The sequence below is a fragment of the Mixophyes fleayi genome, chromosome 12, assembly GCF_038048845.1.
Source record: "Mixophyes fleayi isolate aMixFle1 chromosome 12, aMixFle1.hap1, whole genome shotgun sequence".
Classification (NCBI taxonomy): Eukaryota; Metazoa; Chordata; class Amphibia; order Anura; family Limnodynastidae; genus Mixophyes; species Mixophyes fleayi.
In genome coordinates this window covers 24971313-24992900 of record NC_134413.1, presented here as the reverse complement: position 1 = coordinate 24992900, position 21588 = coordinate 24971313, and the positions used below count along the sequence as shown (strand labels likewise).

At 39.7% G+C, this 21588-nt stretch overlaps 1 protein-coding gene across 2 annotated transcripts in view; it reads left to right on the top strand.

Moving 5' to 3' along the window:
- Window positions 1-17778, top strand: part of SLC25A21 (solute carrier family 25 member 21) — a 306693-nt gene extending 288915 nt beyond the window's left edge. For both annotated transcript variants that reach the window (XM_075193076.1, XM_075193077.1), the window contains 3 exons: window positions 10282-10463; window positions 11201-11253; window positions 16821-17778. In XM_075193076.1, the coding sequence (XP_075049177.1) occupies window positions 10282-10463; window positions 11201-11253; window positions 16821-16882 (297 nt within the window). In that variant the 3' untranslated portion in view covers window positions 16883-17778. The remainder of the gene's footprint in view (window positions 1-10281; window positions 10464-11200; window positions 11254-16820) is intronic.
- The last annotated feature ends 3810 nt before the right edge of the window (window positions 17779-21588 follow it).

Sequence of the window (21588 nt, the reverse complement as noted above, 5' to 3'; positions counted from 1 at the left end):
ATGTTGGCAAATTGTCCCAAAAGCGATCTGATTGCAGCATTTGCACAAAAGAGGGAATATGATGTCGCAAAACAATATGTGCGCTGCAAATTTGGACATTTGCTCTTCGGAAATGAGCCTTATTATCTTCAGCCACGCTACGGAATGTAAGCAAATTTGTTCTGTGTCTACACAAAATCAGCAACATCTTTAAGAGCTCATTTTAATAGTTTCTAATATACACATCAGAAACTAATTGATACACAGAGCTGCCAGGATGTGAGCAACCCATTTACTGCAATACAGGCACAAAAAATTGATGAACTGGATTTGTCACAAAATTCTGAAAACTGACGACTGCTTCACCTACGGGTTTCAAACTTAATGGGAATATTAAGAGCAAAACTATTTTATATCTATCTCTGTACATAGGGCCATTGAGAGGAATCTCTGTCCTGGTTGTGGCATGGGGCTCCACTGTAGTCTACCTGCGTAGACTGAGAGGGAACCAAGGTTGGGTGGATAACATCATGCCATATCATCAGCTATTTATATAGAGCAACTACTTCTCCAGTGCTGTACAGAGAACTCGCATCAGTCCCTGCCTCATTGGAGCTTACAGTCTAAATTCCCTAACATATACACAAACACAGTCCGAGAGAGACTAGGGGAGAACATACAAACTCCACACAGATAAGGCCAGGGTCGGGAATTAAACTCATGACCCCAGTGCTGAGAGGCAGAAGTGCTAACCACTAAGCCACCATGCTGCCCCTTTTGGGGAGTCAATCTGATATTGAAGAGTGTCCAACTCTCTGCTTCTCCCAGCAACAGAAACTTGATCGTTCGCAAGCTATCAATTCTGTGTTTTATCCTTTTATTTTACAAGAAGCCATTCCATTATACCTTTGTATTTCATTTGTTAATTGTTTTATCTTAAGCATTGTGGATGTATTTTGCATATTAAATTATACTTAATAAGTTCAAGTCTCTGGGCCTGAGTCATTAAGGAAAGTAAAGTAAAAAAAAAAGGAGTAACTTTGCACCTTGGCAAAACCATGTTGCATTGGAGAGGGAAGAAAATTTAAAATGGGGGGACAGATTTATAGTTGGGCTAGGGCATGTCCCAGATCAACTTTAAATTTTAGTGGAAAAATAAAGCTGTCAAGTATTTGTGTGCTACATGAAAAAGCAGCCAGTATTTTCCTTATGTGCAAAATAATAAACTAATTTGCACCCCTTGTATTGTAACATGGTTTGTCCAAGAGAAAATGTGCTCATTTTTCTGCCTTACATTCCTTAAAGACTCTGGCCCTCTGTGTTCTTACAATTCAAGCAACAGTTGGGTCAAAATGCTACATAGTTAAAACAGGGGAGAACATTGTGGTTTATGTTAATTTTTATTAAAGTCAATTGTGATATTAAAGAACATTGAAGATTTTAAAGAAAAAATGCTTTATTAGTAAAATAGAGCATATTTTTTTAAACTAAAAAAAAAGTCCAGGCTTCCAGTTCCATCATCATCATCATCATTTATTTATATATAGCGCCAGCATATTCCATAGCGCTTTACAATGGGAACAAACGGTAATAAAACAATACTGGGTAATATATACATACGTAGTGGAAAGAAGGCCCTGCTCGCAAGCTTACAATATATGGGACAATGGTTTGATACAGAAGGGCATGTGCTACATCATATTGAATATTTGTCCAGCTAAAATGCAAAGGTTGCAAAGTATTTAGTGGACTGTATGCTCAGTCACACAACTGTGTTGGTCAGAGGGTTGTTGTCTTCTGTTAGCCAAATGAGGAGATGCATGTTGGTGCAATTTTGTTGATGGTCTTGTATGTTAGTAGAAGAATTTTATATTGGATTCATTGAAAAACAGACAACCAGTGTAGAGACTGTGTGGTAATAGGGTAACCTAAGGAGATTAAAAGAGTGGTAGAGGAATATTATAAGCTTGTCTGAAGAGGTGAGTTTTCAGAGAACGCGTGAAGGTTTGCAGACTAAAGGAAAGTCTTGTGGTGTGAGGGAGTGAATTCCATAAAGTGGGTGCAGCCCGAAAAAAGTCCTGTAACCGAAAATGGGAGGAAGTGATGAGAGTAGAAGAGAGACGCAGATCTTGTGCAGAATGGAGGTGTCGAGTTGGGAGATATTTTGAGACAAATGAGGAGATGCATGTTGGTGCAATTTTGTTGATGGTCTTGTATGTTAGTAGAAGAATTTTATATTGGATTCATTGAAAAACAGACAACCAGTGTAGAGACTGTCAGAGTGACTCATCAGATGTAAAACAATTTGCAAGGAAAATCAATCTTGCCACTGCGTGCAAAATAGATTGTAGGGGCTCGAGTCTGATATTGGGAAGACCAGTAAGGAGGGAATTACAATAGTCGATGCAGGAGATGATGAGTGCATGAATTAAAGTTTTTTTAGTGTCTTGTGTGAGATATGTACGTATTCTGGAAATGTTTTTTAGATGTATGCAGCATGATGTAAATATAGAGTTGATGTGGGGAGCAAAGGATAGTTGCAAGACATGGACTACACCTTGGCAGCAAGCTTGCTGGGTAGGATTTATGTTGTCAACAGAAATAGAAATGTCAGGCAGTAAGCTTCTATTGTTGGGTGGGAATATTAATAATTCTGTTTTTGAAAGATTGAGTTTGATTTGGCGAGAAGACATTCAAGATGAAATGGCAGAAAAACAGTTAGTAACGCGAGACAACACAGATGGTGAAACATCAGGAGAGGATAGAAACATTTGTGTATCATCTGCATAGAGTTGATACTGAAAATCAAAGGAGCTTATTAGCTTTCCTAGAGAAATGGTGTAGATAGAGAATAGCAGAGGACCTAGGACTGAGCCTTGTGGTACTCAAACTGATGAAGAAAGCGGAGTGGAGGTTGTTCCAGAGAAATTAACACTGAAAGAGCAATTAGATAGATTGGATGAGAACCAGGATAAGACAGTGTCTTGAAGACCTAGGAATTGTAGCGTCTGTAGGAGCAGAGAGTGGTCAACAGTATCGAATGCGGCAGAGAGATCCAGAATAATTAGAAGAGAGTAATCACCTTTAGTTTTAGCTGTGATCAGATCATTGACAACCTTGGTCAGTGCAGTCTCTGTGGAGTGTTGAGAGCGAAAGCCAGATTAAAGAGGATCTAATAGGCTGTTTGTAGAAAGGAAACGTTTGAGGCGAGTGTAGGCAATTCGCTCGAGAAGTTTGGAAGGGCATGGGAGCTAAAAGATGGGGCGGTAATCTGAGAAAGAGTTTGGGTCAGAATTTAGTTTTTTTAGAATAGGAGTAATCACTGCGTGCTTGAACAGTAATGGAAAAATACCAGTAGAGAGAGAGATCACAGATTTTAGCTAGAGATAGAATGAACACATGAGACAGGGTCCTACCAATTTGTGAGGGTATTGGATCAAGAAGACATGAGGCAGAGTAGGAAGATAGGAGAGTAGAAACTTCCTCTTCATTTGTGGGATCAAATGAAGATAGGGTGTCAGAGAATGATGGGAAGGAATTGAACCGATTGCTAGTCAAGGGAGATGATACCATTTCAAGTCTGATCTTATCAATCTTGTCCTTAAAATAGGAAGCAAGATCCTGGGCACTGATGATAGTTGGAGGGTTTGAGGTGGGAGGATTGAGAAGATATTTAAATGTGTTAAAAAGGCATTTGGGGTTAGAAAACTGAGCATAGATGAGAGATTGGAAGTAGGTTTGTTTAACAGTGTACAGAGCACTTCGATAGGAGTGGTAGATAGCCGCATATGCGCTGCAATAATTAGAGGTACAAGATTTATACCAGTGACATTCAGCTTTATGAGAAAGTTTTTGTAGACTTCATGTTACTTTAGTGTGCCACGGTTGGCAACAAAGTCTATGTGGAATGAAGAGTCGCTGGGACCACTTGATCAAGGGCAGTTGCTAGGGTTTGGTGAAAATGAGGAACTACCATATTAGGGGAATAGAATGTAGAAATTGGGGAGAGAAGGTGTTGGAGAGAGATGGAAAACTGTTGAAAATCAATAGAGTTAGTATTCCTGCGGGTATGAGGAGGCTTGGAACAGTTTGACAGCCGGGAGGTTCAAGAACTGGGAGTGAGCGAGTAACTAATAAGGTGATGATCTGAGAGGGGGAAAGGAGTGTTAAGAAAATTAGAAACTGAGCATAGTCTAGAGAAAACAAGATCAAAACAGTGGCCATCCTGATGAGTAGTGGATTCAATCCACAAGGAGAGGTCAAGTGAGGAGGTTAGAGAAAGCAGTTTTGAAACAGCATTAGAATGTGGATTAGCAACAGGAATGTTGAAATCACCAATGATGATGGTGGGAATATCAGAAGATAAGAATTGAGGGAGCCATGCAGAGAAGTGTTCAAGAAATTGTTGGTGTGGAGGTCTTCAGTTGTTGTCCAATGTTTGTTCACCTGTCTTGTTTAACTGTATTTTCTAAACACTTTGTGAGAAAAACACTCACAGTATGCATGCGTGCGCTGGCTCGCCAACTCACATATGCTTCACTGGTCTAGCAAGCAGGAAGACTCTGCTTAGCTCTGCCAGCCAGTATTGTCAGGCACTGAACCATCAATCCTTTCATGTTAAATTGGGCGTTAGAAGATTTTCTGTTGCTGCAATAAGCAATAATGAAAAATCTTCAATATCATCCAGTATTGTTAAATAGAGGCCAGATATATGTATGGAGAAGCTAGTGATACACATGTTCTCTTTCATTATGCAGGTGCATTCCTCCAGTATTTTTCAAGTGTATTGAAAGCGCATGTGTGACCATCTCTGATTATTATTATTTTCAGCAACTTGACACATAGTACCACGTACCATACTCATGTTCTCATAAATGGTCATGAAGAACACGGTAACCACTACCCGTTGTTACAACTCTGCATAAGTAGTACATGTCTCTGTAGGTGCAAATAATATAATATATGAAAGATGTGTGCACAGCGCCTATGCACCAAGAATACTCTTGTCTCGTTTCATCAGCAGATGCATCGATTGTAGCATCTACATCTGTGCATTTAAATGCTGAATTTTAAAGTTTTTTTTTCCAACTTGAAATGAATGTATTTCATGCAACTTACAATTTTTACTAATTGCATTACTTTATCTTTCTGTCATTCTTCTTTAATTTTCAGCCATGTCCTTATGTAAGCAGACAATTGTTTATTAAGTTGCTTTGGAATACTCTACTCCACTCTACATGGAATCATTGTATGCAGCGCTAACAGCAGCACAGCTGTGTCAGGTCCCAGGTCAATGAAACCAAATAATTCTGCCCAATGATATAAATGGATTGCTAAAAAAAAACAGAGAAGGAAGTTAAAAACAAAATAAGGATAAGATACAGCAAAGTCATTAGCGAAACTTGCAGGAAGGCACGTACAAGCAATTTAAGAACAATCATCTGAGCACCTTAGTCATTATCTATGATAGGCATCAACATTAAACTATCTTGCATCTTTTCTCAGTACAAAGATGCTTTACCATTATGTCTGTTTCACAGTTTACGTTATTCTATCATTCCTATTCTTCATTCCACTTCATGCCAATCCCCCTTTATACTGATTTAAAAATTTTTTATATATGAATCCCCCATTTATTTGCTCCCTTGTTCCTGAATTATGAATGAGACTCCCTCGCCTTGGGCTTCTTCCTCATTACTGTTAGGCTCCATTATTATTTCTGGGTCCCACAGCAAGTACCCTGATGGATAGGTAGGACCCAAGCTATGTCCCATGTGGTTCCTGCCTCATGATCACAGTGATTAGGATGGAGGAGCTTCTCAGCAGGCAGAGAGTGACTGACAGCTTGTCAGATTGTTTTACAGAAATGCACTGTGTGTATTGGTTGATTCATACACAGGGGTGGGGCAGTAACTCACATGATTGCACTCTTAGTTCTTTTAAGTATATTAGACCACATAATGTCTCTGTCCTGAATGTGTGGGAGGAGTTTAAGATTAAAGCCAATGATGCTTGAAGGCTCAACGACAATATTTATTAGACTGGGACCATTGCATCAGCAATGTGAAGAGATATGACGAGAGCAGGAGTCTGGTTGACAGTACTCTGCTTACGCTCTACTAGTGTAACAGGCACTCACTTGTGGGAGACCAATCTAATATTAGACTACAATATTATAAGACAAATGAACATTAAGGGCTAGATTTACTAAGCTGCGGGTTTCAAAAAGTGGGGATGTTGCCTGTAGCAACCAATCAGATTCTAGCTTTTATTTATTTAGTACATTCTACAAAATGACAGCTAGAATCTGATTGGTTGCTATAGGCAACATCCCCACTTTTTCAAACCCACAGCTTAGTAAATCTAGCCCTAAGAAACCTTTGTTATGTCTATTATTTTTATATTGTAAGTACAGGTGACAAAATAATCATCTTTCTTTCCTTTTCCAACAGGTATAGTGATCGCTCGGTCATCTGTGTTGTAGTATGAGCATGCTATCCAATTTACAGTTTCTCCGCTCACGTGGAATGTGTGGGAGGAAGCGTGGTGACGCCATTGTGTCACTGTAGCCCCACCCCCTGCTGTGATTTACATGTTTGTGCTGCAGGGGTGGGGTTTATTCATGCAATGTGTGGGTGATTAAGCCCCGCCTCCCCAGGAGGGTGCCTGCTCTCCTGAGAGGATCTCCCACGGTCAGAAACTTTTCAGACATTAAGGGGCATATTCAATTGTCCGCGGCATTGCCGAAAATCCCGCGGTCCGCGCAGGATTACCATTATTACGGTAATCCTGCGCGGGAAAAAAACGTTAATACGGTAATTTACTCGCTGGATTTCAGCTCGCGGCTCAGGGAGCTGCGAGCTGAAATCCAGCGAGAGATTACCGTATTAACGGTATTCGTTTTTCTGCGCTCCATCCCGCGGACAATCCAATACCCCCCTAAAGTAGAATATGAGAGATTATGCACAAACACATTTTGCAGGATGGTGAGATCAATAAAGACTTCTCAGGAGCAATTTACAAGTACATGGTACGGGGCATACACTCATGTCTTTTAAATACCTGCTCAGGTGATTGATTATATCACCGAACCTTCATATAAATAAAGGAATATATAACATATTATACAGGGGGTGGACATAGTGTAACAAATAGTAAATGTAAAACATACCGAACAGTTTTCTGTTAAATGTGTAGGGTATAATTTTACTTGTATTATATACTAAGATGTGTAAATAAATAGCACACATAGGAATGTATTAATGCTTGAGAATGTGCAGGTGTTCACCATGTTTGATTTGTTGCAAGTAAAAGTAATGTCATTCCAATTATTCAGTATTGTTGTCAGCTGTCTGTTGTCTATTTTTTTTCCCACAAAAATAGAAACCTTTAAAGGAGTTTGATACAAGGTAAAGAGCAAATAATATATATGAAAGGCTACGTATTACCGAGGTGAATAACACACAAGATATTAGCTCCTAGTGGCGTGCCACAGATTAACCCAATAGGCTAGTAATACCATCTACTGTCATGTATGTTCACCACCACTCTCTTCTATCCAATGGTGTATAAATGGTTAAATAACAGGCATCATCTAGCAGTTAATCATTAACTGCTAGATGATTACTAGCCTATTGGGTTAATCTGTGGCACGCCACTAGGAGCTAATATAAGGCTCTGAGAGGAAGCCCACTGAGGAGTAGGACGATATTCATAGTGTCTTATTGTTCATATAAACGAATATACCCGAATCTAGGGTTTGATTCAACTATTAATAAGACATTCACACTTTTGTTTATTGTGAATAGTAGGTGTACATAGTGAACGTGATATATTTACCACATTCAAGCGCTATTATCCATTATTAGTAGAGCAAGTGAGACAGCACAGTATTATTCTTACTACTTCTTAAAAGTTTGCTTATTTTATGTATTCGGTTATTATGTTCATTCATCCATTCAGTGTTTTTAATATTAAGCTAATTGAATCAATTTAATAAAGATATTATTCTTAACAGAAAACTAATCTATATCGTGAAATAAAAGAGTGCCCTTTATACACATCTTTCACATTCCCTCCCCCCCATTTTCCCTTTTTCAGCATAAAGTGGGTTATGGCAGAAGAAATCTTTAATCTCTCCAGCAATAAGCCCTTGATACATTCTGCAATGGCCATTTAACAGAGAGAACTGATGTTTTCTCCGTTTTAATGGCTAATGGTAGTTTGATGCATAGACCCGTTAGTAGTCATCAGTGTGTATTCTCAGTGTAGACAAGCGGCAGTCCTCTGTAAATGATATCTCCTGTATTGTTTTTGTAATCCTGAGCTAATCCTCTGCTCTATCTGGTTAATTTTCCCAGGTCTACATATCTTCCACCATTGGTAAATTGGACAGTTGGAACGTATGGGTATGTGGAGCAGGCCGCTATTGAGGCTTCTCCACCACCCACAAGCAATATGTAATAGGCGACATGTAAGTGACGGCACTCACGCCGTTGTATGTTAGTCTTCTTGCATTGAAACATTACCTTTATTAGTGTTGGAAGCAGAAAAAGCTGTTAAGAATAAAGCAGGTTATAAAGTTAGCTGAGGCCTAACTCGTTTTGTACCTGCAGCAGCATTTCCTTAGAGGGTGCATACCCCCGAGAAAGTGCTATTACACTCACAAAACTAGTTAGGCCTCCAGCTGTCCTGATAACCCATTTGTGTTCGGTATTCAGCTGTCCTGATAACACACTGTTCTTTTCCTACCAACAGTAAAGATGCTGTTTTGATATAAGAGCGTCTTTGAATAGCATGATTGCTTGTTACAGTCTAATGTCATTGTTTGTAGTGTAGTTTGGCTCACAACAGTCGTAGCCAGTAATTCTCTTTGACTGATATTGTTTTGTTGTAGAATGATGTGTGGAAACCTTAAATCATCTTTATTGAAATATAAAGTGGCTTGACGCACACCTTTAAATAATTATCCGATTGTTTAAAATATTAAGCTATGGTAACATGGCTGAGTGCTTTCATGTTACCAGGAGTGTGACTGCTCCTTTAAACGATATCCTAATTCCTTCAGTAGGTAAAAGCTATTTAATTCAAGGGCACGGCCCTGCAGTGCATTACCACAGCGAGCTTGTTAGTTTAGTAGTGGGAGAACATTTCCTGCTGACAGATCTGCGACATCTGAGGAGAAATGTGGAAAAAACCTGCAGGCCAGCGACAGCCTTATATGAGAGAGTGTGTGCGTGCTTTTTTTTCGCCTTTATTTAATTTAACATTTGGGGGTCTTGCGGACACATTCATACATTTTAGTGAGCTTCCTGGTGCAGGGTCTTGCTGTCATTTGTAAAATATTCTGGCCAATTAGCTAATAGAGTACTCAGGTTTCTTGTGTTTTGATACAGTAATACTAAGTACATTGTAAAGGCCAATTACACAAATCATCCCCATATGCCGAAACCAGAGTCTCGTTATGGACTGTATTTATGAATCCTGTGTGAGGAAATGTGCCCACAGGCCATTTGGACCATGTGCGGAAACAGAGCCAATGGGATTGTCAGGGAAGGATCGTTGCAACCCACGGAAATCCTCCCGCATCTCTCTGCAAGGAGCCCATTGTGCTGGGTGCCAGGTTGCTGATTAAAGGCACATTACCCAGAATCCTCTTAAACCCAAGTATCAAGCTCCAAGCAAATAACATCTCCCCCACCGACACATGCAGGAAAACACAGCATTAGCAGAACACCTAAACCAGACGAAAGACTTCTTAGCCATATTGCTCCCAGTGGAAAGTGCTCTTTGGGGCAATGAGGAGATGTATTTTCTTTCTCAATGAGAAGGTCAGGATTAATGTTAGGGCAAAGGCGTGCTAAGCTTTAAGCTGTTTTTCTTTAAAAAGGTGTACTTCATTGTATAGTACAGGTGCAGGCAAAATCTCTGTTCCCAGATGAAGACTGAGTTTACCGTAGTTAAAGGTGTCATTCTTGCCTTTGGCAAAGCATGGGTAAATCTTTTTTTTTTTTTTTTATCTCTTTGTAATGTACCCACCTGTTAACATTATTTTAGTAGTCATTTTTTCTTTTTTTGGAGGTTACTATATAAATCAGACCACTGCTTAGGTGTTGGCAGGACTCCACCCAGCTGTGGTTTCATGGTTATCTTCCTGAGCTTTGAAAGCTCTCTGTTACTGTAATTAAAGGGATGATGTGTTTGAAGGAGAGAATTTGTGCCAGAATTTGGAATGCTGAATGTAAATTTCTGCTTTTACCTTGCACTTTTCTCAGAGTGTTTTATGTGTTTCTGCCTATCTAGGATGCAAGACTGGAGTTCCTAAGGAAGTTTACAATTGGTTTGGCCTCTGGGACGCTAGCATCCGTCATTAACATTCCATTTGATGTGGCCAAGAGTCGGATTCAGGGGCCACAGCCAGAACCCGGAGTGATTAAATATCGGAGCTGTTGGAAGACAATGGTCACAGTTTACAAGGAAGAAGGGTATACGGGTCATATCACATTTCTATCATTACCTCTCTTTCCAGTTTTTTGCGTTCATCCCTTAGCATACCATTTTTGTCCTTTTTGCATTTTCTTTTATAGTTGAATTCTTGCATAGCTTTTTTGAGACAGAATTTTTTTCATTAGTGTTATTATAAACAAGTGCTTACGAGGGAACACATGGAAACAAGACAGTGTGGTATTTTCTCATATTACTGTACACTTGTTAAAGTCATATTTTGGATCCAGCAGACCAGACTTCAGACATGTGGACTGTAGTTTTTGGGGGGTGGAGGGGTAAGGGGAAATTGGTTGCATACTGCTATGCGGTTTCTTAGATACAGGAAATATTATTGTAAAGTTTCACTTAGTAAAAACATATTTCCTCTATAATTTAATAGTATAGTAATAATAATTAGAAGAACTAATAGTATTTAGTTTAAGAATGTTATATTGATCCTCCCAGAGCTTTAGGTACAAATAACTTTATTTGCGAATTAAAATAAATTCCAGTGCCGTAACCTGTTTAATGACACAAAGTACCCCTGAGGTATCTTAACATTGCTCTGGTTACACTTGTTTCTATTATAAATATGTGTATGTACAAATGATAATCACTCTGTTTTATTACTTGTCTGATTTTTATCTTCTGTTAGCTTTTCTTTATTGATTTGCAGTAATGATTACATGTACCTTTTATAATGGGTAACACCTGTCTCACTTTCCAACTCTTTTAGGTTCCTGGCTCTCTACAAAGGTCTTCTTCCAAAGATCATGCGGCTCGGACCTGGTAATTCCTGCCCTAATTATTCTCGTTAGCAATTGTATATGAAGTAATTCTAGAGTCGGTAATCAGATCTTTATTAGGTGTTATCATTATTCACAGTACTATAGTTACAATTTTGTACAAAAAGCTGCAGGATATTATTCTCAATTAGCCACCGGTTTATGTATCAAGCTGATTAATAGCTTCATTTAGCATTAGTAATTTACTGTTCCATCTGGTCGTGTCTGAGCCCAGTGTTAAGAACTTGTTTTATGAAGGTTAAAAATTGCACATGCAAAAAAGATAGAGAACTTGACAGAAGAATCATTTAGAACACTGAGAAAGAGTCCTGCACTAGCAACAAGGGATTTTTTTAACACTACACATTTGCAAGAGAACTTAAAGTGTTTCCTGCACCTGTGTACACCTACTTTTTAACCTTGTAACTTTGCTCATTGTGCCCTGTCAGAGTAAAGAATTTTAGACTGATTTTTTGGCACAAGTAGTGATGTTGCGCAAACTTGTTTGGTATGATGGCTCACTGGTGTTGTCAAAAAGCTTTGGGATTCCGTTCTACACTGTCCACTAAAAATACACCCGAGGTTATTTGAATACAGTTTTTTTTTTTCTTGTGTATGGCAAGGATGTTATTAAATTAATGAATTAAGTTGAAAGAAGTAATAAAAAGTATAGTCCGTTAAAAGAAAATGTAAGACATTATAAATTCTACAATTTTCTGGACAAATCCAGAGGATAGAATGTGTGGGGGTAGTGGGGGCACTAAATAAATAGATTTGAGAAAAGTATCACTTTTTTTTTTATTTTTTACCTGTATACCAGACACTGTCCATATCTAAGGGTTAATACATGTACACATGTATAGGTTAAGGAGTAAAGGATTAATAGGGGCTGTGAATGATACACTAGGGGCAGTGGTGCACGCAGGGGGGGTTTCTGGGTCTCCAGAAACCCCTCCCCTCCGCTAACAAAGTGCTCCTACATATGGCACTGTACTATACAGCAGCCGCAGCGCTGTCAAAGAAGCGTCCGCCGCGGCGCTCTATTGTATACAGCACCGCCGCGGACGCTTCTTTGACAGCGCCTCGGCTGCTGTATAGTACAGTGCTGCCGAAATTGAGCTCTCTCGCTGGTTTTTTTTTGGGGGGGTGGGGGTTTGGGTGTGCCCCTGAGGGTTAAATTTATCAATCTGAGAGTTTTTCAGATTCTAGCTATCATTTATTTGGTACATTCTACAAAATGATAGCTAGAATCTGATTGGTTGCTATAGGCAACATCTACACTCTTCAAACTCGCAGGAATCTCTCGGCTTGATACATTTACCCCTAAATGTTTTTGTTCAATAACAGACCCTCAAAACAAGATGGAAATCGTATATTACTAAAATCTGTCACACAACATATAAATCACTCCCTCATAGAGAGTGGCAGCCATCTGAAAACCAAAAAGCAGCCAAACCACGCACCAGAAACGGCACTCAATATTTGCTTATCGAATATCTCAATGTAGAAGATTCTACCTTGGTCCTGGGTAGAAGAATAGTTCTCCGGACTTCCTCAAATCTTCAATCTCCTAGAGAGAAACATTACTCATAAAAATTGAGTGTGATTGTATCTCCGGTACATGAAGGACATAATAAGTGGCACATAATAGTGTATTTTAAAAATAGTACATGGTTTAATTAGGTCTAAAAAATGCATACATAAAATAAACAATAGAGGACTAAGAACAGAGGACCAAGGTGGTCTTTTTACAATAATGAATACAGATAAAAATATTCCCCCTACGCGTTTTGTCTTATGTATGAACCCCTCGTTTTTTCCAATTATTATTACATTAGTTATGCCTGCCCTTGTTTTATTCTGTTACATTCCTTTGTTAAGGATTTTTTTGCAACATTGTGACGCGGCAATAGGGCTGGTCTATAGAGCTTGCAGAACAGCTTAAGGTTCCTTTACTAAAGATAATTAAATTTCAAGTATCATTTTCAGCTCCTTTCTGTGCATATTGCCATCTTTTTTTTGTTCTTATTTCTAAACTTGAAAAACCTCAACAGCAAATACAATATGAATCGTAACCATAATGGCAAACGGGAAAAGCAGCATAAAGTCAGGTTTCAGTGATGTAAGCCAAGAAAGATGCTAATGTATTTTTAAGTTTGCACATTAAGTGCAGTCATATTGGTTGTTACTGCAACAATACCAATCCCCTGCTTCAAACACCTTAATTAGTGGCCAATTTATTGATGAGACTCGCTACTGTCTAATCAGCGAGCAAAGTGAGCAGGAAAAAATATTCCCCATGAGCGCTGCTTAATTTGCAGTGATATTACCCTATTCTTTCCATTGCCTAATTGACAATAGTTGCTGCTTCAATTGTAATACGTTTCCAACAGAAAGTAATATATAACACATGGAAGGACAGGCAAAGACTTTCTGTGTTATTTGCTGTAGGACTGTGACATAAAGATACTTTGCTTTTTATAAATAGGTGAAATGTATCTCTAATTGTTTTTACTATCCGTCTTCACAGAAAAACAAACAAATTGCAGCATAAATTTCTTTGTCCACAAGAAAGGGCTTAAGAACAGTTTGAGAAACAGGCAAAAGGGACATTAATGTTATTTTCATTAAAACGGCAGAACTAACATATCACTCTTTTAGAATTATTATTAAGCTTTAGTTCCTTTTCCACATAATTTAACAAGTGTCAAAAATGTTAACTGTGTAGGTCCTGAGAGAATCAACAAGCCAGAGGCATAACTAGATCTTTGGGAACCCCATTTTTATGGGGCTCCTAGAGTTTTTGGGGAGGCGGGCTGTACTCCGTTACTTAATGGCCGGTCGCCTTCCCTTTCTCTCCTGTGCGCCCCTTTGCCCTTCTGTGCTCTGAGATAAAGAGAACTCTCTAGTCCCCTTCCCCTCTAAGAAGAATTTAATCTGAGCCCTAGAATGCCGATTATGAGCACAGTATTCTGGGCCATCATACTGCTTGTGTTATCTGTGGTCACATAGCAGGAAGCTCATTCAGCTCCCGGCAGCCTGCGGACACCACAGAGTGGAACAAGGTCCCGGAATACCACTGGTTGCACCAACTTGTGGCCCGGCAGCTGAGTGATGCCACAGCATCCAGCTCTGAAATCCTTTTGCTCTGTCCACCAGACAATATCTAAATTGACCCTTATTGCTTGACATGCACAGACTTAATATAGTTCAGTATTTCATCTTCTATGTATTGTTCTTGGCTTTCATTCAAGGAATCTTCAAAAAAATGCACACAAATTGGGAGAAACTAAATATCCTCTATCATCAACATTTAAACACAGCCTGGAGTCTTTTTCTATTACATGTAGTTAGTCATTTGCATAAAATCCTACATCTTGGGCTGTTTTATTTCCTCGGACTAGAAGTTTCCATATGGTCAACTTGCATAGTTCATCTCTCGGCTTTCCACAAAACCTCCCAGTACAAACTTCCTAACCTGTTGTTGACTATTCAATTGTTTCTAAATGATTTTGAGTATGACTAGGGTTATGAGCCCCCATATTTTTAAGATGATAGTTAAGAGGTCCTTTGTTTTTGCAATCAGATTTCCAATAGAGGTGCATTAATTGTATATGTAACTTTTGTAAAGGTCCATTTCTGAAAACTGTAACTACAGATAGTGTTGCCCATAGCAACCAATCACATATTTGCTTTCATTTGCATTAGAAAAATGGCAAAGCCTAAATAATTGTTATGGGCAACATCTCTTTATCTTACACAGTTATCTGTTGAGCAGCTTTCACAAATGCTCTACAATGAGTGTATGTTAAGGAGAGGTATAGATTTAGACGAGGTGGATGCTGACATCCCACCGATAGTCAGAAATATAAAGGAATTAGGGTGGTCAAGTTGGAAGCCCAACAGCTTCTTAAAATATCAAAACAATGTGGCAGCAACTTACCGAATCTCAATGTGATTAGTTCATTAATGAATGTGCTTTATTTCAATGAGAAATACAGATATCCGAATAAAAAGTGCATAACTTAAAATTCTCTTTTTAAATAACTCCACTTCTACCTGGTTCTTGTGTTATACTCCACCACTTTGCACAACTAGTAGAACTGTGGACGTTCTTTGTCCAGGACCACTCTGTTTCCGTGATAGTCCTACCTGGCTTCTGGTCCATAATTAATTCTCCTTCCGGAGGTTGCAGGAGTTATTTTAACATTCAACTGTTGCAACACCATAGAGCTTAATTGTTTCTTGAGCACTGAGTGGCCGGCTGAACAGCTGTCCAATCAGAGCTCTTGACACAGAGAGGGGGGGGGGTCATATAGCATTGGATGCAAAGTGCATTTTGCGCTGCATAATACGCTTTTTACTTCTTCATATGCCCACAAAGCATTAATTAAGTGTGCAGCCATATAAAGTCACATCTTGCTCTTAGGACAGCTTGCGGCTCCTTACAATTGAAGAGGCAGAACGGAGTAAGGAGGGGCCATGTAAGCACAGCTAAGATACAGTATGGGCATGTTGGAGCAAATACGACTTATGTGGACTTAGACTCAGGCGCAGTTGTGCCTATCAGGAGACTGGAAATGTGCGGATGCTCAAGAACTAGTCTAAGTTATAAACTGTTAGTGTTGACGATCAGCTGAGATGCATCCAGCTCAACATACCCGTTCCTGTAAAATATGTTTTATCTCTCAGATGCAATATATGTATGCATTTTAGATGTCAATTTTATTTCTGGTGGAGCTAAAAAAAAAAATCCTTTATAAAAGTCCAATATCTAATGCGAATTGTTTTTCACTTTATGTTCCTGTTGTTGTCGAAAATAAACAAATTTGCCCCAAAAATTTTTTTTTAACTCTGTGTAAATAGTAAGTAGATGTTTGCAGGCCAGATCCATTCAGAAAAATAATACCAGGCAATAGTTTATGGCATACTTACCAACTTCTGGTTGGTGTGCTCCAGAAGATCCCGGGGCAGGTGGGCGTGTGGGGGCGGGGCTCGCCGAATTGCATCACTCGGCCTCCACCCCCTAAACAGGCAACACAATTTTACCCTATTCCAACGGGGCGGGACCACAATGACGTGATAATCGAGTCTCTAAGCCCCGCTCCCACCATGTTAACTAGCGAAGGATGCTGCATGCGGGAGGTTGCCCTGCTCCCCCGGAGTCCGGGAAGACTCCCAGCAATTCGGGAGTCTCCCGGACATTCCGGGAGAGCAGGGCAACTATGGTTTATGGTGTTTCTTTGATAGTCTGTGGTCATAAGAAACATAGTGAGGCTGCATCAGGTTTTATTTGGAAAGACTAGTAGTACAATGCATGTGTATGTAATTTTTTTTTTTTTAAGAACAATGGTTAAGACTAAGAGGAATATATGTAGCTATTAAACTGTGTTTTTTCCTACACACAATGTCCTGGAAGAATTAACCTGCCCCTATGGCCTCTTGTCTGGTATGTGCTTACCTGTATTTTGTTCCTCACTCACATTCCCTTCCTAATGTAAGCAATGAGCAGTCATGCAAATAGATGACTTAAGCAAAATTCATGTCCCGTTTGTGTTCTTGTGTCTGCAGGAGGTGCAGTGATGCTGTTAGTGTATGAATATTCCTATGCTTGGCTGCAGAAGCACTGGTGACTTACAGTGAGACCTAAATCTTCTGTCCTCTAACACACATCTGAAGAACGACATCCTCACCTGATGATAATTTGGACACTACAGCAATCAGTGATCATGGAACTGAGTATACTTTTAATGAACTGCTTTAGAATGTAAAGATACATTACATTACATTAGATATATTTTTTGGGAGAAAATAGAACAATAATTTTAGGGAGTTGTAACTCAAGCTTGTTATATCCATATGTGGTTTTAAAAAAAATAATGTTTTCACTTTGCAGGATGTTGGCATTTCCGTCACTTGGAATACTTACTCAAAATATATTGAACATCCTACTTATCCAATGAATTTAAACAATCTAATCTAGCGTTCTCTGATTGGGTTATTGTTGATGGTCTTTGTGATGTCATCAGGTAATGTTTAGTAAGTGCAACTGCAGTCTCTTTGTACGCAGCGTCAGTGAATTATCAGCTGAAATCTTTACTTGTGCTGCCAGCTCAACTTCCTAGCTGTAAAGTGAATGATGCAACAGAAGGGAAGGCTCACACTGCCATTGCAAAATGTATTATCACTGACACTTTAAATCCAATGACAACCAGAAAGAAACTTGAGGTTTATGGTTTACATTAGGAACCTCTCATGAAAGTGTATAGCTTTTTTATGCTTTTACATGCTTTATTTAAGGCACTGTTATGAAGAAGAATTTGTTTTGATGCTAAGCATGCCAATTTATAGTAATTTGTATTAATAGGACCAGTGATCTGCACTTACACCTTTTAAAAAGGGATATGTTCACCTCTGTGCCAACCTGTATTTTGACTCCTGTTCAAAATTGTCACTATTTTATTGAATTGTGGTACATTGACGTTGCTGTTCATGAGGTCAATAAAAGTTTGGGAAGATTGTTTTTGTACTTCATGTATGGAACTTGTGTGTTCAGAAAAAAACGAGTTTGTTTTCTCTTTACCACCGTGTCTTTGTTTGTGTCGCCCGTATCATCCCCACCTTACTGTTACTGAGTAGAATTTTACAAACATTCTTGTATACAGAGGAAATGGTTTAGCTATACATAATAGGCCAGTCAGGTAAATGTCTAAACTCTGTTATTGAACTTAGATCTTAACAAGTCCTTACTGCCTCCCAGAGATCATGCTCTGAGATAAGTAAGGGCACCCTAATGCCTGTTTCATGCTTCAGAGTTGCTTGAAATGTACCAAACCTTAAGGATGAGTATTCAAATGATATGCCAATGAAAGGGTTAACACCTTAGTAGCTATCCCAGTGGATCCCAAACTTTCGCAGTTCGAGGCACCCATAGGGTCTCCATAATTTTTTAAAGGCACCCCTTAGCCTAAATATTTACCAAGAAGTCCCCTGCCTTGCTTACAAACGTCCCGGCCGCAGCACCACTGTGAGATCGCTGCGGCACCCCAGAGAGCCACGGCACGCCGTTTGGAAATCACTGAGCTATCCTCTAAATTCTGTTATGCTTAAAGCAGGAAAATCACCTTTAAAATGGCTGCAGATTGGGAGCATTAGCGGGAGAACCAATGAGAATATTACACCCACCTCCAAAACTTCACATAACAGAGGCTGTGATATTAACCATGGAGCCTGGGGGAAACACAGAGCAGCCCCTGGGATCCAAGGAGTGGGAGAAGCGGAGCTATAGAGCAAAAAGGTCAGACATGTAAGTCACCATGAACTCACCACAATTGTAGAGAGATTCGGCACTATTCAGCAGACAGAAGATCTGCAGGTGTTCCTGACTAAGTATAACCAAATACCCCTATAGCTGAGACTGTCCAAACACCCCTATAGCTGAGAGTGTCCAAACACCCCTATAGCTGAGAGTGTCCAAACACCCCTATAGCTGAGAGTGTCCAAACACCCCTATAGCTGAGAGTGTCCAAACACCCCTATAGCTGAGACTGTCCAAACACCCCTATAGCTGAGACTGTCCAAACACCCCTATAGCTGAGACTGTCCAAACACCCCTATAGCTGAGAGTGTCCAAACACCCCTATAGCTGAGAGTGCCCAAACACCCCTATAGCTGAGAGTGCCCAAACACCCCTATAGCTGAGAGTGCCCAAACACCCCTATGGCTGAGAGTGCCCAAACACCCCTATGGCTGAGAGTGCCCAAACACCCCTATGGCTGAGAGTGCCCAAACACCCCTATGGCTGAGAGTGCCCAAACACCCCTATGGCTGAGAGTGCCCAAACACCCCTATGGCTGAGAGTGCCCAAACACCCCTATGGCTGAGAGTGCCCAAACACCCCTATGGCTGAGAGTGCCCAAACACCCCTATGGCTGAGAGTGCCCAGACAGAAACATTTTCAGCATAGAAAATAAGTGGCACAGGATGTCCAACAGGTTAGGAACCATTGGATTGTGGCCTGTGTTGCACTAGTCCAGTTTACCCTTGCTATAGCACCACAAACCTAGCTGCAGGGAAGCTTCAATTACCCTGGGTGGCTGTAAGGATGGATTGGACAGAAGTACGTGCTTCAGTCTATTTGGGAAGTATCTTACCCTAGTAAGACACTAGGGTATCCAGCACTGTGTTGCTGCTTCCTAACGACTACCCAAGGTTCATGGAACTACTGAAACCTACGGCGAAACACTGTTGCCAATTATGGTCATGGGTCAGACGGGCATTGTAGCAGCCACCATAGTCCCCAAAACTGCCATACCCCCAGTTGGGACTTTCCACACTTTGAGAAGATCCTACAGGAGCAAGTGACAAAGGAGGGAGCTTCCTAGAGGAACTGCCTCATCTAGACGATAAACTGGGAGATATGCGGAATAAACCACGGAGAGCCCTCCAGGAGAAGCAACACAAGAAGTGCTGTCTTGCTTGGCACAGATTAAATGCCGCCCTCCAAGGCAAATGCTGCATCATTGCTTTCTGATATTAATGCAGGAAAGGTGGTTGGAAATGTAAAGACTGCAAATCCAGCACAATTTAAAAAAAAAGGTGTAAGGAAAACCTTTCAGGGTGAGCTCCCAAATTATGCTTCTCCCAGATGTTCAAACTTTGATCGTCACAGAAGAGTCACAATACTGAACGCACTCCCGAGCATCTGACATGGTCTTTGGGACCAGTGACAAGTTGGTCAGACATTGAACACTTAAAAGGTTTCTCATGCGTATGTTTGTAACGGCAAAGTGTGATTATGCCAGTGTTGAGGTAAGCAACCTGAAGAGAGACCTCTGTTTGCATACTGAAAATGAGCCCACATTTCATTGTCCCTAATGTCATATGCTTATTGCAAGAGAGACTGATTTGGGGCTTTATCAAAGGAAGCCACACTGGGCAAGGCAAGAAGAACCTCTATTTTGGGAGTCTGCCATCTGACTTGGTTCCACTACAGGGGTATATGTGGTAAAGTGAGTAATGTACCACGTGTGTTAAGCATAGATTCTTCTTCTGGTTGGGATTGTACTGAGTCCTTGTAGCTAGGGGGGAGCTTAGAATGTAAAAGGCTTTTTCTTTTTTTGGGCAGGACAATTGATGCTGGACAAGATGGCTGATATATTAGAGAGTGGAACTATGTTAGATTAGTAGATCTCTGTATGTCATATACATGCATAAATATGGCTTTCATATATAAACATACATATACTTATTTCTAGATCGCATACAGTATGTTTGTGTGTTTTTTTTTAACCTTATATCTAATTTCTATAACATTGTTTTATTATTTTATGATGATTTCCACTGTATTATATTGGTTATTTAAGTAATTGAACTAAAAGCATTACTTTATACTTACAGTTCCATTGTGCATCTTCCCTCTCTATCATTATCACCCTCTTTCCATCTCATTAGTACCCCTTTCCCCCACATAATTAACATTTTCCCCAATCTTCATTATTTTCTCCCACCTTGGCATTTTGGGATGTCAAAATGCCACGTGGTATCGTCAGGCACAGCTATGCAGGTACTCCAGGCCACTGTTACCAAGGAACAGGATTCATTTATAAGTTATTCATAGTATGAATTCCATACACATAACTTACATTAGTGCTGTCCACCTTATCCATGCACCGTGTTGCATATCTATTATAATTTTATATCAATAGGTTATTTTAAAATATAATTCCATACAATAGAGAGATATATAACTCCCAAACCAATCAGTACAGATACATGCAATAAATAGCAAGGTAACTATTTCTTTATACCAAGACAGAGGTTACTTGCATGTGTTCAAGAAAACATTAATAATGGTTTATGGAGAACTGTGCACTTAAAGGCATTGTTCAACGCAAGCATGGTAAATATTAAATAGTCACAAACACTAGCCCTCTGAAAACATGCACTTTGGATCAATTATACTTTAATTTTACATATTTAAATTACTAGTTGATACATCCAAACCCTGTTTCACCATCGTTTTTTTAGTTTGCAATCCTCTGGGATAGCATGTTGCGCACAATTAACAACTTGAAATACTCGCACACAGGCAATACATCAATTTGATTATGTAAATAATTTGACTTTTCAGAGAAACCCTTCTCCTGTTGGCCTATATGCTGTAAGTAAAGTAGTACTAAGCCCTTACACTAGGCTGTCAGAAGTTTGGCGCTTAGTCACTTGGGGTTTCTGGTTGTTAGAAGCCAACAAAGGCAGATATGTAGGTACAATCATTGTTGGTGTTAGTGGTGGGATATAATTTAGTTTACAAGGGTAGGGGGGAGCAAGGATATAGGAA